The 21,661-nt window shown below is 35.2% G+C and overlaps 1 protein-coding gene across 8 annotated transcripts in view; it reads right to left on the minus strand.

The window, feature by feature from the left end:
* The window catches only part of KIAA0825 (KIAA0825 ortholog), a 473,030-nt gene that overhangs the window by 245,845 nt on the left and 205,524 nt on the right, over positions 1–21,661 (minus strand). For all 8 annotated transcript variants that reach the window (XR_010133628.1, XM_055387134.2, XM_063705867.1 and 5 more), the window contains 3 exons: positions 12,452–12,676; positions 4,955–5,363; positions 388–547 (listed from right to left, as the gene is read on the minus strand). Coding sequence is in view for 7 of the 8 variants with exons in the window: in XM_055387134.2 (XP_055243109.2) it covers positions 388–547; positions 4,955–5,363; positions 12,452–12,676 (794 nt within the window). In the remaining variant the exon portion in view is untranslated. The remainder of the gene's footprint in view (positions 1–387; positions 548–4,954; positions 5,364–12,451; positions 12,677–21,661) is intronic.

Consider the following 21,661-nt stretch of genomic DNA (forward strand, 5'->3'; position numbering starts at 1 on the left):
CAACACAAGCATGATATCTGCAGGAAAAGAGCTAAGTCTCTTCTGAAAATTCACTGTACAAATACCAGATTTTAACATCAGCTTAACAGTCACAAACACACAATTCCCAAACTACACCTCTAGTCTCTACAATTCAGAACTGAACTGAGTTTATGAGCCATGTTATTGTTTAAACCATATAAATAAAATCTACATTGTTTCGGTGAAGCTTTTTCTGTACAAATGCAGAACAGCCGGGGCTGAATAGATTCTATTAATAATGCAATATTGAGTTTGGTATTGACTTTAAGAAGTATTATCACCTCCTTGACTAACCCTTAGCTGCCAGCAGACGCTGCCTCAGGCCAGTACACACCTAATTGCTCGGTAAAAAGGCCGTTTCCCTACCTCATTGAGCTGCATGATGTGATAAATTTGCCTCAGGTACTCGCTGCCACCTGGTTTGTGGCAGAGATCCAGGACCATCGTGTTTATTTTCTGCTCAGTCAGTTCAAGAGCAATATCTCCTTCTTGTAAGGCCGTGCTTTTCTCTATTGTCATAAATGCACTAAATACAAAGAAAGCATATACATATCAGTAGTGAAGAATTGTAAAGATGGAGAGTAATCATGGAGATGGAGTGTGGAGAGTTGATGTAAATCTCAGATTCAAAGCATCCATAAAGACTAGGCTGAAATAGGTAAGCCTTCCCAAACCGCTGCCACTCACATAAACAGCACCTTAGAATTAAGCACCTGAAAGCATTTTCAAAAATTGAATCGTTTCTTCTAAAACATGTCTTTACTGCATTTATACTCCTATCTATAAAACATTTTCCCATTACTGCAATTGTTGAAATTGCTATAATCATGAGATGAAAACAAAACATTTCTTTTTAAGAACATGTAAGAAATAATTTGTATTTTCTCTTTGTGGATAAAAAGTATCTTTGATGCCTGAAACAGCTTTGGTATTTTGTCTTTTGTAGAGTCCTCTTTACACCTGTTGTAGAACACATTGAAGACTAATTGAAGTGTCAAAAGGGGGAGCCTATTATGCTAAATATAGGCTGAGTGCTTCATGGCGGTATGCTTACCACTGGGTATTTTAAATTGGCCTTTGACACTTGTTGCCTTTTAAAAATATGTGCCCCACTCCTGTTTCTTTCTGTAACAGATACTCAGCACAAGTCACTATCTTGATTATTCTTCCAGAAAAAGAGTCTACTATCACCACACCAGGAATGTGCAAGATATAGTTCTAAAACATTTCTTTTATAAGGATCTATATACATATTGTTGATTTTGAGCATTATTTACATGGTAATAATGGATGACAAAAAGAATTTAAACATTTCAAACTATACCAGTGCAAAAAATTATGATATTCAATGTACACATATATTCCACACTAATTTTCTTGTTGTAATTGTTATTCGGATCATGCTACACTTCGCAATGTAAGTATTCTTAAAACTCATGGTTTTCCACTGTTTCCAAGACTAAATAAAATTTTCTGTGGTATAATCAGCTGTATACAGCAATTCATTACTGAGATTTTGCCATGATTATAAAATTAGTTCTGCTAAGAGTCAATGCCGCTGACCTGAAGACTGAACCAAATGACACCCAGCTGCTGGACATTAACTTTGATATTGCTTCCACATGTATCTTCAAAACATCCTTCTCAGAAAAGAGGAGGAACTTTAAGATCATATAGCCTTGCTAAAAAATAAAGAAAATCCTACTTTGACTTACAGATATTCATTAGCTAGAGTAAATTCCTTGTTTTTTTTAAAGACCTTTTTACAATAAAATAAGTTTGCAGGTATCTTTTTGAAGCTGCATACAGGTTGCAAAAAAAAAAAATTCTTGTCAGGTTTTATAGAGGCTGACATTGAAAAAGTTGAGGCCCTCTGACAAAGGAGTATCTCAGTGTCAGCTCCTGAATTGTATCCTTTCCTGTCCATCACTGTGCAGGTGAAGCAAATGATTGGATTCAGTCAATGCTATGATTAATGAGTTCCTCTCCGGATTTGGGACTGCCTATCAATCATGTCATTAGGGAGAATGTGCCCTGAAAGAGGCAGACCTTAGCCAAGGAATAACTGCATTAATCTTAATCTGTATATGCACCCAGCCAGCCAAGTCAGGGTCACCATGATGAAAAACAATAATCTTCAACTCGACAAATTACTTTGCAAAGACAGATACTTCTTTACTTTTTGTGCTGTGTGTTCTCCAGAATCTAAGTTGACTGTTTACAGCTTGAGTGTTACTACAAAGTGAAGGTTATTTTAATGAATAGTAATGCTTTCAGGCAGTATGCAAGACAGGCAACACTTACAGCTGCCACCTTTTCCACTGCAGTTATTTTCACCATTTCCATAAAATCAAAGTTAAATCTGGATGTAAGTGAAAGGAATCTAGCTAAATGGTATCATGTAGTTTCAGATAATCTTCATAAGTAATTAAGATTTAATTGATCTTAACAGAAGAACCATTTTAGTTTAAATGCTTACATACTCATATATTTTTTTAAATTATGGTAGAACCAAGGCAACCCTCTACCTAATACGGGCATCATGTTTTGAAATACATTTTTCCTCACAGTGTATATCTATGAGTAAAATGACCACTGATTAGTGAGAAGTACTTAGAGTGGAAGTGCACTTGTATAACAGATAATCAATTTGAAATCAAAGTCAAGAAGAAACACTCTTTTTTTTTTTTTCTTTGAGACAGAGTTTCACTCTTGTTGCCCAGGCTGGAGTGCAATGGCACAATCTCGGCTCACTGCAACCTCCGCCTCCCGGGTTCAAGCGATTCTCCTGTCTCAGCCTCCCTCAGCTGGGATTACAGGTGCCTACCACCACACCCAGCTAATTTTTTTTTTGTATTTTTTTGTAGAGACGGGGTTTCATCATATCAGTCAGGCTGGTCTCGAACTCCTGACCTCAGGTGATCTGCCTGCCTTAGCCTCCCAAAATGTGGGGATTACAGGTGTGAGCCACTGTGCCCAGCCAAGAAACACTCTTATAGTGCCCAAACTCTGTAAGAGATTGTTATCTAAAGTGAGTTAAGTCAAATTTAACTCTTTTTCAAATAAATGTCATAAATAACTTTAAAAAACTATGCCAAAAATAACTTTAAAACTGCACTTTGTATATTGATATCATTTCAGAAATTGAGAAAGATGTAGCATTGTGCTAATTATATAATTACTCAGAAACTTTGAGGGCTGTACTGCATTTTTTAAGTCAGCAATTCTTCATTTTTTATGCATGTTGTATGTGAGATAAATACTCTTTTGGCTCATTGTTAATCAGCCAAATATTAGCTAGACAACTCCCCCTATAGGAGATACCAGATGTGTTGGGGCTGTTTATAAAACTTAAATTGAAATCAGATTTTAAGGAAAAAATTTAGCTTATAGATTCTTGTATGTACCCCTAGGTATATTACCTAGACATTGCTTTAAATGGATCTTATTTGATATAGGGGCTACTAAATGAACAGTATCATAAATTTAACTTTGTCACTATGATCAGATATACTATTTTTACTCTTGTTTTTCCGCTCCCCTTTATAACCACTGCCATGGATAATGACATCAGGCCTTAATTTTTTAGTCATTGGATTAAAGCCTGTAAATTAGTATTGAATGCAAACAGAAAGATTAAGACGGTCACTGCCAATGTTACTAAGCATTAGCCTGAATGCTACTGTTATTGCCACCCATGGGACACTCCAGAAGTACATTTCTAGAGGTCAGTATGATGAGACCACGAAAATCATGATTACCTACTTTTCCCCATTTGGATTAATATAAAGTCTTATAGATTAACATAGACAAGTAAACATTATTAGTTACCTTAATACTAACCAGTGAATGCAATATATTTTAATAGAGTTTATACATAATAATGCCTATCAGTTCCAAGCTTGATGCTAAGAACTCCATGAATGTTATTTAATTTTTCAAAACAATTCTGTCAGTGTGGTATCATCATTGAAACTGAGGCTTTGAGCGATTCAATAACTTGCACAAGATGACCCATTTACAAGGGATTTGTACTCGCCCATCTGACTCCAAAGCCTGATCTCTTTATCACTACCATGTACTAGTAAGAGTAACCATATTTCAAGTGACTTTTAGTCATTTTGGGCAGAAAGTGATACTAGTATCTGCTAGCAACATGAATATATTTTTAAAGAATGAGGTACAGCATGTGTCGGTGTTTTTAAAATGGGCTGACAGTGATCTGTAGACCATGTGAGCTGGAATTCCTTTATCAATACCATGCAATTCTATACCTGAACACTAATTTAAAGACAGGAGGACTCTATGTACATATTTCAATTCATCAGGGACCGTTAAAAATCTTTGCAGTACCACAAATCACTTAGCTCTTAGTGACAAACCCATGAGAAGGCTGACATTTTCATACAGAAACAGCTGGGTGTGTTTATAGCTGGAGTGTGATATGCCCTAGTTGCCCTCTGGGATTCTTACATTACCAGATGAAAAATGTGTACCTTTTTGACAATCAGGTACACAGAAAGCAATAAAAAGCCTTTTATATCCATTAATTCCTTCTTAATTTAATCTCCTTGCCCAATCCATTTACAAAATGCTCCAGGCTATCCACTAGATACCTGTTTGCACACTGAAAAGGGGTGAAACTAAATTCTCCTGGGTTTAACTACCACCCTTTTAATCAGAAACCTTAAGATGCTGACTAAACAAGTATAATGTTCCAGTGTGTCAATGGGGTTCACATTTTAAGAAGACAAGAAATGTGCAACAATCCAATTTTTAATGGGATACTTATCTTTTTTTATATTCATCAAAGCTGCCATGAATTTAGCAAAATACTACTGCTGCCCATCTGACAATATATTGTCGTTTATTGGTGATTTTGTTATTGTGAAAGCATTTGATGAAATCCAATAAGAGAAAAACATCACTTTACCATTCAGTGCTCAGTTTCCTTGCTTTCAACAATTGACGTTCAATCCAGTTGGGCTTCTGCTGCTCAATGCTCTGTATGACCTTTTGGATCATTTGATTAGGGATACTTGTCTGGTCTCCCATGATGCTTTCCAAACACATACAAATTAAACCCAGTTTTTCTTTACTCCATCTGTCAAGGGAGGCACCTGTTAAAAGTTCCACAGTGTTTCCGTCCTCAAATATCCGACATATAATTACAATCAAGTTCCAGACAAGCAGGCCAGCTTTCTTCAATTCAACAAAGTTTTTTGACATTTTTCTCTCAGACAGAAAAAAGAAGTATTTAATTGGGGGAGGCAAACATGCAATCACCGTAGGTAACTTGCTGATTACAATAGATACTGCCTGAGCAGCAAGCCTTGTGAAGCCTGGGGAAGAAAAGAAAAGGTATGATTAATATTAGCATTTGCGTTCAATCACTGCATGGTTTTGTGTCGTATAAGGATGTCTAATTTTTGTAGAGAAAATTGGCAAGAAGATCAAGTGCTTGACATATTCCAACAGAACTCTAACCGGGGTCTCTCGCAGTACTACCTAAAATTCCCCCAAATCACAAATCTGGTTTTTTTTTCTCTCATAAATGAAGATTAGAAAATTTAGACTCATAATTTATATTCTTATCTTTCAAGACTGCAGCTTTCCAGGACCCAGGTGGCCTCCTAATTAACAAATGCAAAGGTGCCCAGCTGGGCAGCTTTGTAGGCTTTGGTACTTCTGACTCCCCCTTAAGCCCTTCTCCTCCTCCCTTGGAATCCATGACAGAATCATTTCAACTCTCCTCAGGACTGGTTTCTCTCCTGTCAGTTCTCAACCCAAATGTGACCTCCTCAGAGAGCCTTGCCTCACCATCTTATCTTATCTCATCTCATCATCTCATCTCAGTCCATTTACACCCTTCCATCACAGCCCCAAGACCCTCTCTTTTGGGGATCCCCATTTTGTTGCCTTTATTATAGCACTCCCCATCATCTAATAATTATGTCCTTTTCCTGCACACTGTCTGTCACCCTCTTCTAAACTATAAGCTCTGAGAAGGCATTCCCGTATCCCTAGCACTTATTACCTCTTATATAATAGTTGTCAATAAATATTGGTTGAATGAATGAGTCAGTAAATTGGTTCCTGCTTACCTCTATCTCTCCTCTTTGCTTCTTTGTGTCCTATGCTATTTCCATTTTCTATTAATATCTCTTAGATGTAGGTTTTTACTAAGAAGTCCTTAGCCTTTTGGCTGATGATTCCACATGTTCTTCCTTGTTTGGTGCTATTTCACATTTATGATCTTATTTAATGCAACAGCCTTAGAAGATTATTCAAATATGTGTTGGACCTAGTTTTTACAAACTTATAAAGACTGTTCCAATTAATTTTTAAATGATTCTTAAGTTGTCATGGATTTCACAGGAGTCACTAGATTAGACATATTTTCCAAGAAAAATGTATTAATTCTTCTTCTCTGTATCAGGGTTTCTCAACTTTGGGTTAGATGATCCTTTGTTGTGAGGAGCTCTTCTATGTTCTGTAAGGTGTTTAGCCGCATCTCTGGCCTCCACCCACTAGATGTCAGTAGCATTCATCTCAGTGGTGACAACCAAAAATGTCTTCAGGCATTGCCAAATGTCCCCTGGGACCAAAACTGTGTCTGGTTGAGAACCACTCTTCTATATGATTCCAGAATCTTAAGTCTTGGCCTTTTTCCAGAGCTGTAGTCCTATAACTCCAGCTTTCTGTTAAGCATTCCACTTCTGTGTGATGGTGATGAGTCACCATCAACTCAATATAACTAAAACCATTGTCTTCCAAATTAGCTTGGCCCTTCTCTCTCCCTCCCACCCTTTCCTCCTTTCTTCCTTCATTCCTTCCTTCCTCTCTCCCTGCCTCCCCTCCTTCCTTCCCTCCTCCCTCCCATTCTTCCTGTTAAATGTTCCTTCATACCTAATCAGTGATCAGCATTGATATATAGTTCTACCCCTTTATCTCTGACATCCAGTTTCTCATTGCTGGGTCCAACTGAAGGTTACTGACCTACTTCAAGCCCTTCTTCACAAATGGTACCTTGACTACGGAACTATTCTTCTAACTCATCTCCCTTCTCCAGGCTATGTCCAGCTCTTCTCCTGTACTGTAAAACTGAATTCATCCCTATGAACTTTATTATCCAATTTCTCTGCTGTGATAATTTTAGCTACTTGCCACTGTTATAAGATCAGTCTCTTGAGCCTTGCTGTCAAAACACTCCACAGTCTAGCCTCAGCCTGTTTCTATGATCCTTCTCTTTAAGACCTTTAACATGCTTTATCCTCTTTGCTTTTAGACTTCTGAGTATATCATTACTCTCAATGGAATGCCCTCTGTCTTCATGGTTCACAAATAATCTTCAACTCTTAGTTCAAAATCCTCTCCTCTCTTGTGAATTTATTTGAATATATTATATATATGACCATTTTGGTAATTAGGTCCATAATTGGCTATGTTGTGTTATTTTTGTATTATCATCTATTATTATTTATATTATGTTATTTATATACTCATGAGTTGTCTTTACAGCTAGCCTATAAACTCCAGCGCATGGGAAACAAAGCTCTTAGCTCCGTGATTATCCCACAAAGCCAGACAGTGTTTTAATCCACTATGTACATAATGGAATTTGAACATTAAAACAATGAGAAGCCAAAAGAAAGTAGCTTTGAGTTCTTTGGTAAAACGTTCTTTACTGTTTTTGCTGAACAAAAATAACAGAACAATGTGAACATTTTCTGAAGATATATATAACATTTAAAAAGTCACTCTGTTCCAAAAAAGTACAAAGCTCTTGGAAAATATGTTTAATCTAGTGACTCCTCTGCAATCCATGACAACTTAAGAATCATTTAAAAAATTAATTGGAGCAGTCTTTATAAGTTTGTAAAAACTAGATCCAACACATATTTAACAATCTCCTAAGACTGTTGCATTAAATAAGATCATAAATATGAAAGCACCTAGCTCAGCACCTGATAAAAATAGTTGCTCAATAAATGTTTTCTTTTTATTCAAATTAATGTGTTTAGGTGAGGCTTAACATATAGATAAAGCAAATCTTCCTTAGTGTTCTTAAATTATTTGAAATGTCTCATTGTTCTTTTTGTGTTTGTATCTCATAGTCCCTATTCTGCTTTCAGGTCTTTGACTTGAAAGATTGTATCTTATATTCCCTCTGTCTTAAAGAGGGTTTGACTACAGATACTGAGCAAATATTTGACAACCTAAGTAGATATTAGGTAAAGATTACCAATTTTCTTCTTCACACCTACACTCTACTGATATTTTATAAACTCTGAGGACTATGGGCACTCAAATCCCCAGCTATTTCATTAACACGTAAGGCAAATTTCAATCAGAACCTTTAGGCTGATGACAAATTAATAAATCCATTCTACCAATCTCAAGGGCTCTGAGTCTATGATGATGTCAACAACACACCAGGGAAGGATCTTTTAAGACTGCTACACACTCGTCTTTCTGTCTTTATTTAAATAAGTTTAATTCTGTCTAAGCCGTATATATGTAATATATTGTGTCATCCAATTTTAGAGCTGATAAAGTATGAAGAAAATCTATGTCTTAGGATGAAGGCAATATATGTATATTGATGTATTTGTCATTTCTTCTTTTCTGTAATGTACTACTGTAATAATACATTTGTGGTTGATAAAACATGCAAAAAGGAAATTTACAATAAAGGAGGTAAAGAAAATGTCAAAATTAATTTTTTAAATTTTGTTTATTAATGGTAAAAAAGATCAATAACAATTTGTTGAATGAGGATAATGTAATTTTTTGTTATTTTTTAAATCTGAGCTTAACACTTCACAATACAAAGGTCAAGTTCTAAGTTCAGTTTGTTTCAAGATCAGGTTTTCATGGCTGTCACAGGTGAAAAAGCCACTACACAAATACATATAGATCAACATGAAACCAGTATATCCTTAGCTGTGCCCACAAAATCATGGCATTTATTTTTCAGTGTTAACTACCGAATAGGTGAAGGCTGTTGTTGAAATTTGACTAACAAATATCCATCATCTGTGATGTAAATATGTTGTTCTTGCAAACGAATGGAAAAATATTTTATTTTTATATTTTTAAGAAAAGCATTCAAGAGTCACTGAAACTTTCCATTTGCAATATTTTACATCATGTTAGAAAATCCTATTTCTAAATTCTTAAGCGAAAAGATATGATACTTTTGTAGGTAACACTGGTTCTTATGAAACAAATAGGCCTGGTTTTTATACACTATACTAATGACTCCTTATAGCTCTTTGTGTATTTCTGTCATCAATTTCTTTCTCAACATGCTGTTTCTGCATGTGACCAATGGCACGGACACATTTTCCTAAATGCTGCTTGCTATTTCTGTTTCTTTTCTCTAGAATTCATTGTTTCCATTAAGACAATTACTCCAAAAGTTTTGCCATAAAGGATTATTTTCATTAAAAAAGTAATTTACTGTTGAGAAAATATCTTCTCAGGTATATCTTTCATTTAATTTTTGTCAAAGAAACAAAACAAAACAACTAGTTCTTTGTATATTTGTTCTTTGAAACATAATGAAACAAATATCTAAAAGCAGAGCTATGTCAGAGCCATCCTAACTTCCATCCAACTCTCCAGTAAATCCACACTGTAATCTTTATTGTAATATTTATTTCTTTAAATCTTCAGTGTTTTTTAATGTCACAGTATTTGCTGATAAAGAAATGAAGAAATGCATTTTAGTTTGTCACCACAGTGTTTTCCATGTTCTGTCATTTTTACTGTGTCAAGAAGGACAAATATTCCCTAAGGTAATGACTATTTGTCTTTTAGTAAGTTAGATTTTTTTTAAAGACCTTTAAACATTTACAATTAGTTAGATAAATTTTGTAAGAACCATGATTATATATCACTAAATTAAAACATTGTTGAAAAAAATTACAGAAGTTTATCTTCATGTTTTGGATACTTAGTGTAGAAATCTTTTGTTTATCAAGATGACTCCAAACTAGCTAATATCTTAAGGCTCAATACTGGCTTAGGAGGGATTTACATCTAACAAAATATATGGGAAGCCACATTTCAAATAGTTTCCCCACAATTCTTTTTTTTTTTTTTTTTTTTTTGCCAAAGGTGATCAAATCATCATTGTTTTATAATATGGCTGTGAAGAGCTCATATTAAGAATAGAAACAAGTGGGAGCTTTTTCACTTTGTCACTGTTTGCTCTTGATTGCATTCCCAGCACTAGTTTTAAACTGTAGTTGACTTATTGGTTTATAGGAATATGTTAAAGTCACTTGTATGTATTATGAGGATTAATTTTGTTACAACCAGAGTCAGTAATACAAAGGACAACTCTAATTCATTACCGTGTGCTGAAAGCTAAAGAAGGAATAAGGTCACCCTGCTCATGGCCTCTCCCCAAGAGCATGGCACCCCTGCTCTTCCCTCAAGCTTCCTCACATACTGTCCTCAACACACACTGGCTCACTCACAGACCAAGAAAGGTCTCCAGTGACAATCCCATGTGAGATTTTAGTGAAGTTTAATTTCTTTCTCTCTTCTCATACACCAACAAATTGTACATCTCTTATTTGTACCCATTTTGAAACAGCTATACTAGTCTCCTGGCACCAAGAGGAGATACTGTACTTAGGTTTATCTCTGATCTGAAACACAGTGCCTGGTATATAGTAGTCTCTCACTTAGTAAATTTCTACTGAATGAATAATGAAATTAATAAATGACTTAATGTCCAGCATGTACACATTCTCTATCTTATATTCTGTAGTGAAAATAAAATTTAAGAAGTGCCAATCTAAAAGTCCCTGTAGCATTTCAGAGGGCAGTAAAGAAGAACAATGGCATTTGCCTATTGTCATATCCTCTTAGAACGCAAAAAATGGTTTATAAAGTCACTTTCTTCCATCACTTTCTTTTACGTATTCATGGGATCTGACATTCCTTCATGGTTGTCTTTATGTTGTACTTTTACTCGGAATGAGCATTTTATGAAAAATGTTATTTAGTAAGGAAAACTTTAACAACTGGTATCTATAAGTAAGCATTTTTTGAAATAAGAGACTCTTTGCAATGGTATGGAGGAATTCCAAAGTGCTTAGAAAAAGCAAAATTGTTCGTGAATAGAATGACTCGAAAGCCACAAGCAAAATAGTGCTACTCATATGGCATGATATGTTAACTATAAATCATGCCTACTGAATTGCCCAAAACGTATCAAATATCCAAAAGCTAGAACAAAGGAGAGATGGCAACAACTCTTAGAAAAGAAAGAGCTTAAGTAATGAAAAGGTGACATTTTCCAATTTCAGTTAAATGGCTTTACTAGATTCAAAGGGAGTTTAATAGGGCTTGGACAGAATTAAAGCATTACTATGAAAGGTCACAGATAGATAATTGATTTGAGTTTGTAATATAAGGTCACATTATTTAGGATCTCCATGGAGAAGAATGAAAGAAAGGCTAGTCCCTTCAATTGACTTTAGTGAGTTCGGCTGGAGTATTTTATTGTTGAAAGTTTCCTTAGAGTTAGAGAAAAAATATTTTCACTAATTCTAAGGAAACTTTCTCTAGTTTCCTAGTTTTCTAGTTTCTCTAGAAAAACTAGAGAAAGTTTCCTTAGAGTTAGTGAAAATATTCTTCTTTAAGGATGAATATTAAAGAAAAAAGTTTTATTTTAAATAATCAAAAGAAGATTCACGAATACAGGTACGTAATATACATACAAAGGAATCTTGTGAAATTCTGGAAAAGTGGAAAGATCTAGATAGGGAGAAACTATTTAAGAAGAGAGGACTTGACTAATAAAATAAACGAATAATGTAGGTAACTGATGGTTCTTAAGTACACTTGGTGGATGCGCTGTTCTGAACAGGAACAATGCACTCAATTTAGAACCAGAATCACCGGAGGAAAAAATACCCTGTCAGAAAAATACATGTACTTAACAAACTGGGTGCTATTTTTGACCTAAAAGCTACATATGTAGGTGTTTTAACAAGAGAAAAGAAGCTAATAATTAGTGTTTGCAGAGAAAAAACTTAAAGGAAAAAATAATTAAATGGAATATCAGAGCAAATTTCTCTAGAGTATGGATTTTAAGTTACTCAACAAATTTTGAGAAAATTAGTCAAAATCATGTCACCTATCTGTGACTATTAGCCTGAACACAAAATATCACAGAAAATCCTGAACTGGTAATTAAAGAATATGACCATTTGAATAATTTTCCATTCTAGTTTCCTTGATCATGCGGTTCATAGTAAAAATAAAAATAAGGGTCGCACATCTACTTAATGGAAGGAAGATTAATATAGTTCATCATTCTTATAACTTTTAGAATTTTACTTGATTGCATAGCCTAGAAAATTGCTTCTTCAGGTGTATTTTCTTAAAGAGAAACAAGTGTACTTACTTTTGCATGATTCTTTCCTGTTAGTTTCTTTTGGACTATAGTTCCATTCTTTTGGCATGCTCTCAAGCAAACAATCAGGAACAATGTGCTTGTTTAGGTTTGTCTCACAGTTTCTCCTAGAACTCATCACAGATACTATCTGCTGTACAGTGTCCTTGACGGCATCGGTCAGTGCCAGTCTCAAGCATCGGATGACCTCTAGCTCGTACTCCACGCACGTTGAGACTTTAAAATCAGATGGCATATTATGGTTAGCAGAACCTAGCAAATCAGTTGTGCCTTGCTCAACTAGAATTCAGTTTTGTAATAATCTAGTTTAAAGCTATAGGAAAGGAGAGCTGCTCTTAACCAAGAAATCATATGATTGATAACCACCCCATAAAACATTTTTTAAAAAGATTCTTCTTCTTTGTAATAAAAGGAATGGCAATTAAGATAACAGTACATAATATTTACTGGTAGTTTTGGACTCTTCTGGTGAGAACATAAATTGTATGACCTTCTTAGATGACAGCTTGGCAATAATGTCAAAGCTTCAACATTTTACTTATCAGTTGACTCACATATTCATTTCTGTAAGACTTTTCCTAAGAAATTAATTATAAATATGCAAAGGATATAAGAAAAAATAAAAATCAATCAAAATGTCCAATAATAGGTGATTTGTTTAATTAGCTCTGGTATTTCTGTCTATAAAATAAAGCCATATATTGTGTAGTAAAAATTAAAGTAGGTTAGAAAAGAGTATGATATCCTATTTTTATTAAAAATATGTATCTCCACACATATATAAAATAATTAAAAGCTGTACTCTATAATGTTAATGGTGATTATCAATGATGGATGGAATTTCAGTTATATTTTTTCCTTCCTTTTTTCTTCTTTCCTTCTTTCCTTTCTTCCTTCTTTCTTTACAAATGGTCAATCAACTCAGTGTTAGAATCTTACCAAGAGTTTCCTTATCAGCAAAATGTTAGAGCCGGTCCCTAGATTGCCAAGACACATAGCATAGGAAGAATAGAGTAACAGCCCTAAAACCCAGCTGCTAAAAACCCAAAATATTAATTCTTCATTATCAGCATAAATGAGAGAAGCAAGGGAAAGGATTATTTCAAATGATAATAATTTTTATTAATGATGTTTATTATTGTAGTTTATTTCCATTTTTCATATTAAATTAACAAATGAAAACAAAGGTTAGAATCATACAACTTAAAGAATACCTGCATCATTATCTAATTAATTTTCAAGTGTTTCAAAAATCACCATTAAAAATATAGACACTTTAGGAGGGGCTTCGGTGTCCTCATTTATAAAATGGTGAGGGGAGAGGGCGACAAGGGCTGGACAAGATGATATTTATGGTCTTTGTTAGTTTTCACCTTCCACGACTCTATTTAAGACTCCTAAGAAGAAAATAACAAATACTTCACAGCTGAGCACACACAAAGTTGAAAAGAACTGTGACTCTACTTCCTTTTACAACACAGTAATCAGGAGGCCTTAGAAAGGGGCTCAATGAGGGTCCTAAATTGAGAATGTGCTTTAGGCTATGAGCAGCAATCCTAAGAATGATTTAAACCAGTTTTTGTATGTTCATTAAGCTACTAATTGCTTACCAATTTTTATCAGTATAATCTTTTATATTTTGGTAATAACAGATGTGGCGAGATTTCCAAAAAGAAACTTCATTACTTTTATGTTAAAATTTCTATAATTTAGAAGAATCAGAACAAAGGTAATTTACTGGGAGTTTTTCAGGCTACTGTGAAGAAAGATGTTATATGCAATAAAGAATAACCTAATGTGGCTTTATAAAAGCAATGGAAATTACATCTGAATATGTTTCTAAGTAAAAAGGTTTGGTTTAAATAATTATTCTATTAATATATTTACCAACCAGAAGTCATTGGAAACAAGGTCTCCAGATAAATTATAAGTAACTGGGGAGTCAAAAGTAACAAAACATAATTGAAAATCTTCTGCAAATACATTAGCATACTTTCCTGCTTTAGAAAATTAGTTTCTTTGATGCTTCATAACTTTAGGTGTTAGAAATGTAAAAATTTAATCTAGACAAGCTCTGGTCTAATTTTCTCACTTTTTGAAGATAAGGACACTGATAAACCAAATAGGAAGTGATAGAACAGACAGGAGGTAGTACGGCAACGATGTATTCTCTAGTTAGCCAGTTCAAGCAGTGGTATACACAGGACTAGACGGGATGGCTTGGAGCAATCCACAATCTCTAAGTACATGCCATACCCATCCACTCCTAATAAATGTAGCATCTAAGTTAGCACCCAAGCTTCTGACTCTCCCTTTTCTACTTTTACTGCTGTTATTTATTTATTTATTTATTTTTATTTTTATTTTTATTTGAGATGGAGTCTAGCTCTGTCACCAGGCTGGAGTTCAGTGGCATGATCTTGGCTCACTGCAACCTCCGTGTCCCAGGTTCAAGCGATTCTCCTGCCTCAGCCTCCTGAGTAGCTGGGATTACAGGCATGCGCCACCACGCCTGGGTAATTTTTGTATTTTTAGTAGAGATGGGGTTTCACCTTGTTGGCAAGGATGGTCTCAATCTCCTGACCTTGTGATCCACCCACCTGGGCCTCCCAAAGTGCTGGGATTACAGGCGTGAGCCACTGAGCCTGGCCTACCGCTGTATTTAAACAGTCCTCTATGAAAAGTGTTGGGGCACTTTAACCTGCCCTATTCTTATCTGAGATCAACCCTCCATCTTCTGTAATTGCTCTGCAATGCACTAGAATTAGAGAAAATTTTACATATATCTAGAATTGTCCATAGTCTATGTAGTAATATATGAATTCTCCAGTATCTCTGGCTTTAGATCCAAATTTCTTAAAATTTTAGAATTAGAAAGCCATTAATTTTAATGAAGGCATTGGCCTCCTCAGGCATTCTTTAAAAATAGACAAGTGTGGAGAAGCACTTCCAGAATGATGGTGTGAAGACCTGGGAAAATCTGCACCTCCATTAAAGCTATCAGAACACTGGCAAAAATTGTGAAAATCAACTTTTGAGAACTCTGGAAATTAACCACAGGCTTGCAACAATCCAAGGAGAATTTATTCAAGAAAATCAGCTGAATCTTGGTAAAAACAGTGAGCTTTGTGGTATTTTAACCTGCTCTATTCCCAGCTCCCATTCCTCAGCAAGTTCTACTATGGCCTTGAAAACGAGCAGCCTTGAAGCCATGGTAGTTATAAAAGCCCAGCAGCCACTGGAAGAGGTAGAATGTCTTTTGACCTATACACAACGTCCCAGTTTCCCAGATTGTCATGATTTGTCTTGTCTGGAATCTCCCTGGAAGAGCACTGTTCACAATGCATATCCATATTCAAACTAACTCAGTGACTGAAAATGTCCTATCCCCAGGATGTTTCGTCAAAACAGTCAGTAGCAATGGTTTAGCTCTTAGCTCTGTGGCTGCCTAAGGTAGTGATACTGGTTGATGCAAACAAGAAGCTAATAGAAAAAAAAAAATAAATAAAAGAAAAGAAAAACTGAGAAATGAAATGTACATGTACACAGTGGGGAGGAATTTTGAATATCTCTGCCATACTCCTGGGGATGAAGAAGGACACAGACATGTACAGGACTGTGCACATACCAAGAAAGCCCTGAGAAAGCGCTAATCTCTCACCTCTGACTAATCTGGAGGCTCTGTGCAAGCAGGATGTAAAAGGCGAAGGCAGAGTTGCAAACTGTGTGTGTGCTGGGACACGCCTTCAATTCTCTGGCAGTTTACAACAATTCTTCTCCTAGTTATATATCCAGAAGAAGATTTTTTAAACATTCACACAAAAACTTGTACGCTAATGTTCATACCAGCATCATTCATAACAGCCAAAAAGTGGAAACAACACAAATTCCCATCAACTGATGAATCAATAAGCAAAATGTATATTTCCATATAATGGACTATTATTCAACAATAAAAAGAAATGGAGTTCTGATACATGCTACAACATGGATTAACCTTGAAAATATTGTACTAAGTGAAAGAAACCGGACACAAAATGCACATACTGCATGATTCCATTTATACAGAAGTTCCAGAAAAGGCAAAATATAGAGACAGAAAGTAGATTAGCGGTTGTCAGGAACTGGGGAGGAACTGTTAATGGGTACAGGGTTTCTTTTTGGCGTGATTAAAATGGTCTAAAATTAAATGGTGCTGATGGTTGCACAGTTCTGAGAATCTACTAAAAACCACTGAACTGTGATATTTTTACACTTTAAAAGGATGAAATTTATGGTATATAAATTATATCTCAGTACATTTGTTATAAAAATGCAATTGCCTCTAAAAGGACACACACAAACATTTGTCATTGATATCATAATATGATTTAATTAGAGCAGGGGTCAGAAGACGTTTTCTGTAAATAGCCACATAATAAATATTTTAAGCCGTATGACAGATGATCTTTGTTGCAACTACTCATCTTTACTGTGGAAGCACAAAAGTATCCACAAATAATACGTAAGTGAATAAACAGGGCAATTTCCAATAAAACTTTATTAAAATGGTGGGTTGGATTTGGTCCAAAGGCAATGGTTTGCCAACTTCTAGTTTAAGTGGTTTAAAGGTTTTCCTTTGGGACTAGATGGGAGCAGGACACCAAGACCTTTTGATAGTGAGAAGAAAGGGAGAGATAATTTTGGAGTATAAATTCCAGCAGTGAAAAGGCAGGACTGGGTGGGATTTCCAACATAGAGCTTTTGTGCAACCAGAGTGAATCTTTTTTTAAATTTTATTTTATTTATTTACTTATTTTTGAGACAGAGTCTCGCTCTTGTTGCCCAGGCTGGAATGCAATGGTGCAATCTTGGCTCACTGTAACTTCTGCCTCCTGGGTTCAAGCAATTCTGCCTCAGCCACCTGAGTAGCTGGGATTACAGGCGCCCACCACCACACTCAGCTAATTTGTGTGTGTGTGTGTGTGTGTGTGTGTATTTTTAGTAGAGACGGGGTTTCACCATGTTGGCCAGACTGGTCTTGAACTCCCAACCTCAGGTGATCTGCCCACCTTGGCCTGCTAAAGTGTTGGGATTACAGGCATGAGCCACCACACCTGGCCCAGAGTGAATCTTGTGGTGGGAAAGAACTAGAGGAAGAAAAGAGGCACGAACAGGAATTCAGTGTAAAACATTTTTCACCATAGAGCACTGCATTAATGTATAGAAGAAGAACGTACACTATGAAAATACCTTAAAACTATTTTAAAAATCAATTTCTGGTGTGAATTTTTCTTGTAATTTGTTCATTTCTTTTTAAAGCACAATTGCGCAAAATAATTATGAATGGCTGAGATAATTTGGTTACTTAGGATAGCAAATATCATATAACATGTTCACTTGTTCCTGAAAGTAGCTATATAGCAAATAAGTTATCCTCAAATGAACTACAGATTCATGGTATGAATATATTAGTGGCCAAGAAAATGATATTATGAATTAAGTAAAAAATAGTACACTGAGAGTCCTTCATTTTTAGGGATGTTATTTAGGAAATTAGTGTTTTCAGTCAGTAGTCAGCTGATAAAGCCAATTCCAAATATTTTATTATGTGTCTAGTGGGCTTGTTACCTGAGATAATCATAAGTTATTTTTAAAAATGATTATAACTTTGAGGAAGAACTTTTATTTTAGTGATGATAAAGTAACTGGTCCTAGACTCACTCTCCTGCCATGAAAGCTAGAAAATGGGGAAATATATGCAAAATAACTATTTTCATGTATTAGACAACAGGAAACACCGTAATTGCCTTTAAAAGAAAACAAATTAAAGTCTGAATGTACTTTCAGGATCCCAGTTCAAGGAGCAGAAAGTCAAGCAAACCATGAAAGTCTCACTGAGATGAAGAGTCAGAGGAGGATGAGGCAGCTGGAATTTTCTGAGAGAAGTACCAAAGAGACGGATCTACACAGGGAAAGAGCTCCAGAAATCTGCATAAAGTTTCCTTTCAGTCTTACGCAGAATACTAGACTGGCAGTGGAAAGGCTGACTCTAAGAAGCCAAGCAAAAAACAACTATTGAGAAACTGTTAGCTGAACAATTATCAGAGTTCATACAAGATTGGCAAAGTCTAAGTTCAGACCAGAGTGGCAAGATGTCATTGTATATCTGACATTCAAAGGACACCTAAAAAGGTAATGTTTTAGTAAATGGGCTAAACCAGGCCTAGAATAAAGACTACTTTAGATCTGCCCTAATAAAGCTTGAAAACAACTAACTCTCAAGATGATCAAGGTGATACACAAGTAACACAATACAACAAAATCTGTAATGGAAGAAAACAAAATCTAGAGACTCAATAACATAATACTGATAATGTCTGGCATCCAGTAAAAAATTACCAGACAGGGAAAAAAATATGATCCATAATCAAAAGAAAACTAAGTCAATAGAAATATACCCAGAAATGAAAGAGATGATGAAACGAGCAAACAAGGTTTTAAAACAGACATTATATATGTATAAGAATATTTAAATGAGAAGGTATATACAAAATATAAAAAGAAACTATACAGAATTGCCAGAAGTTAAGGATACCTGGAATAAAAATTCACCATATAATCTTAATAGTACTTTAGACACTGCAGAAAAAAAAAAAAAACTCACTGAACTTGAAGATACAATAGAAAGTATCCAAACAAAAGAACAGACAGAAAGAAGGTTAAAAAACAAAAACAATACAAAAAAACAAGGAAGAAGAATACAGCCTCATTGACCTATGGGACAATGCCAAGAGGTGTAATATACACGAAATTGAGTCCCAGAAAAAGTGGGAGGGGGAGTGAAGTGGGGCTGGCAAAAGACAAAATATTCCAAGAAAGAATGGCTGAAAAGTTTTCAAATTTGATAAAAATTAAACATCTCAGGTCCAAGCAGCTCAATAAACCCTAGGCAGAAAAAAATACAAAGAAAACCAAAACAAGGCACATCATAATCAAATTGCTGAAAAGCAGTGACAAAGAGAAAAGTCCTTATCAACTATAAAAGAAGACATATTACATAAAAGGAAACAGATACCATAAATATTTCCACTGATTTATTGTCAGAAATAATGCAAGCCAGAAGATAATAAAATGAACATCTTTACAGTGCTAAAGGAAAAATGAAAAAGAACAAAAAAAATCTGAACCTAGAATTCCATATCTACTGAAAAATATTTCAAACATGAAGGCAAAATACTTTTTGTCATGCAATCAAAAGCTAAAATAAATTAATGCCAGAGATTTGTAATACAAGAAATGTTAAAGGAAGTACTTCAGGTAGAAGGAAAACAATACCTATTGGAAACTCAGATCTACACAAAGAAGGGTATGGAAATGATAAATATATGGACAAATATAAAAGACTTTTTCCCATTTTTAATTTCTTTAAAATATAATATTTGGTGCAAAAATAAAACAATAAATTGTAGGGTTTATAATACTTATAGAAATAAAATGTATGACAACAATAGAATAAAGGATAGGGAGGAAGTAAATGGAAATATAGCATCATAAGGTTCTTATATCAGATGCAAAGTGGTATAATGTTATTAAAAAGTAAACTGTGATGGGTTAAAGATACATATTGTAAACCCTGGAGCAACTACTACAGTAAATAAAGAAGCCATTAGAAAAGGTAAAATGGAATACTGACAAATACTCAACTAATCCAAAAGAGGGCCAAAATAGAGGGAAAATGAAGATTAGATAGAACAACAAATAGAAAGCAAGTAACAATATAAACCTATAGTGCCAAGTATCAAAATAGAGAGTCCAGAAATAGATGCATCTATTTGATCACTTGGTCAATTGATTTCTGACAAAAGCATTGAAGTAATTCAATTTATAAAGAATAGCCTTTTTAAAAAATGGTTCTGGAAAAATTACATAGCCATACGGAAAAATAAGAACCTCAATACTTATCTCACTATACACAAAAATCCATCATAGAACTAAACATGACTAAAACTGTAAAATTGCCAAAAGAAATAATGGGAGAAATATTAGTAAAATTTAGATAATCCAGTTGTTCTTAGGACACAAAAAGCACTATGGTTAAAAAACTGATAAACTGGGCCAGGCGTGGTGGCTCACGCCTGTAATCCCAGCACTTTGGGAGGCTGAGGCAGGCGGATCATGAATTCAAGAGTTCGAGACCAGCCTGGCCAACATAGTGAGACCCCACTTCTACTAAAAATACAAAAATTATCCGGGCGTGGTGGCTCATGCCTGTAGTCCCAGCTACTTGGGAGGCTGAGGCAGGAGAATCGCTTGAACCTGGGAGGTGGAGGCTGCAGCGAGCCAAGATTGCCCGACTGCACACCAGCCTGGGCAACAGTGTGAGACTTCGTCTCAAAAAAATAAAACTGATAAACTGGACTCATCAGAATTATAAACCTCACTCCATCAAAAGACCTTGTTAAGAAAATGAAAAAGTAAGCCATAGACAGGGAGGACATTGTATCAATATATGTATAAAACAAAGAATTTATGTGCAATATATATAAAGAACCCTTTACAACTCAGTAAGACAACCAATTAATAAGTGGACAAAAGTTTTGAATAGATATTTTACAAAAGAATATTTTCAAATGGTCACTAAGAACTTGAAGAGGTGTTCAATGTCATTATTCATGAAGGAAATGTAAATTAAAGCTTCATGAGATAATACTACCTACCCCTTAGAATAACCAAAATCAAAAAGACAATCTCAAGTGTTGGCAAGAATATGGAGCAAACAAAATTTTCACACATTATTGGCCAAAATGTAAAAAGATCTGACTACTTTGTGAAACAGTTTAGTAGTTTCTTTTTTTCTTTCTTTTTGAGGCGGAGTCTCACTCCATTGCCAGGCTGGAATGCAGTGGTGCGATCTCGACTCACTGCAAGCTCCACCTCCTGGGTTCAAGTGCTTCTCATGCCTCAGGCTCCCAAGTAGCTGGGATTACAGGCACGCGCCACCACACCCAGCTAAGTTTTGTATTTTTAGTAGAGATGGGGTTTCACCATGTTGGCCAGGATGGTCTCAATCTCCTGACCTGGTGATCCACCCACCTCGGCCTCCCAAAGTGCTGGGATTACAGGTGTGAGCCACCACGCCCGGCCAGTAGTTTCTTATGAAGTTAAAAATTTACTTATCATATCACCTAGCATTTCTACTTCTAAGTACTTACTGAAGAG

The sequence above is a fragment of the Gorilla gorilla genome, chromosome 4 (assembly GCF_029281585.2).
Source record: "Gorilla gorilla gorilla isolate KB3781 chromosome 4, NHGRI_mGorGor1-v2.1_pri, whole genome shotgun sequence".
In the NCBI taxonomy this organism is placed as follows: domain Eukaryota; kingdom Metazoa; phylum Chordata; class Mammalia; order Primates; family Hominidae; genus Gorilla; species Gorilla gorilla.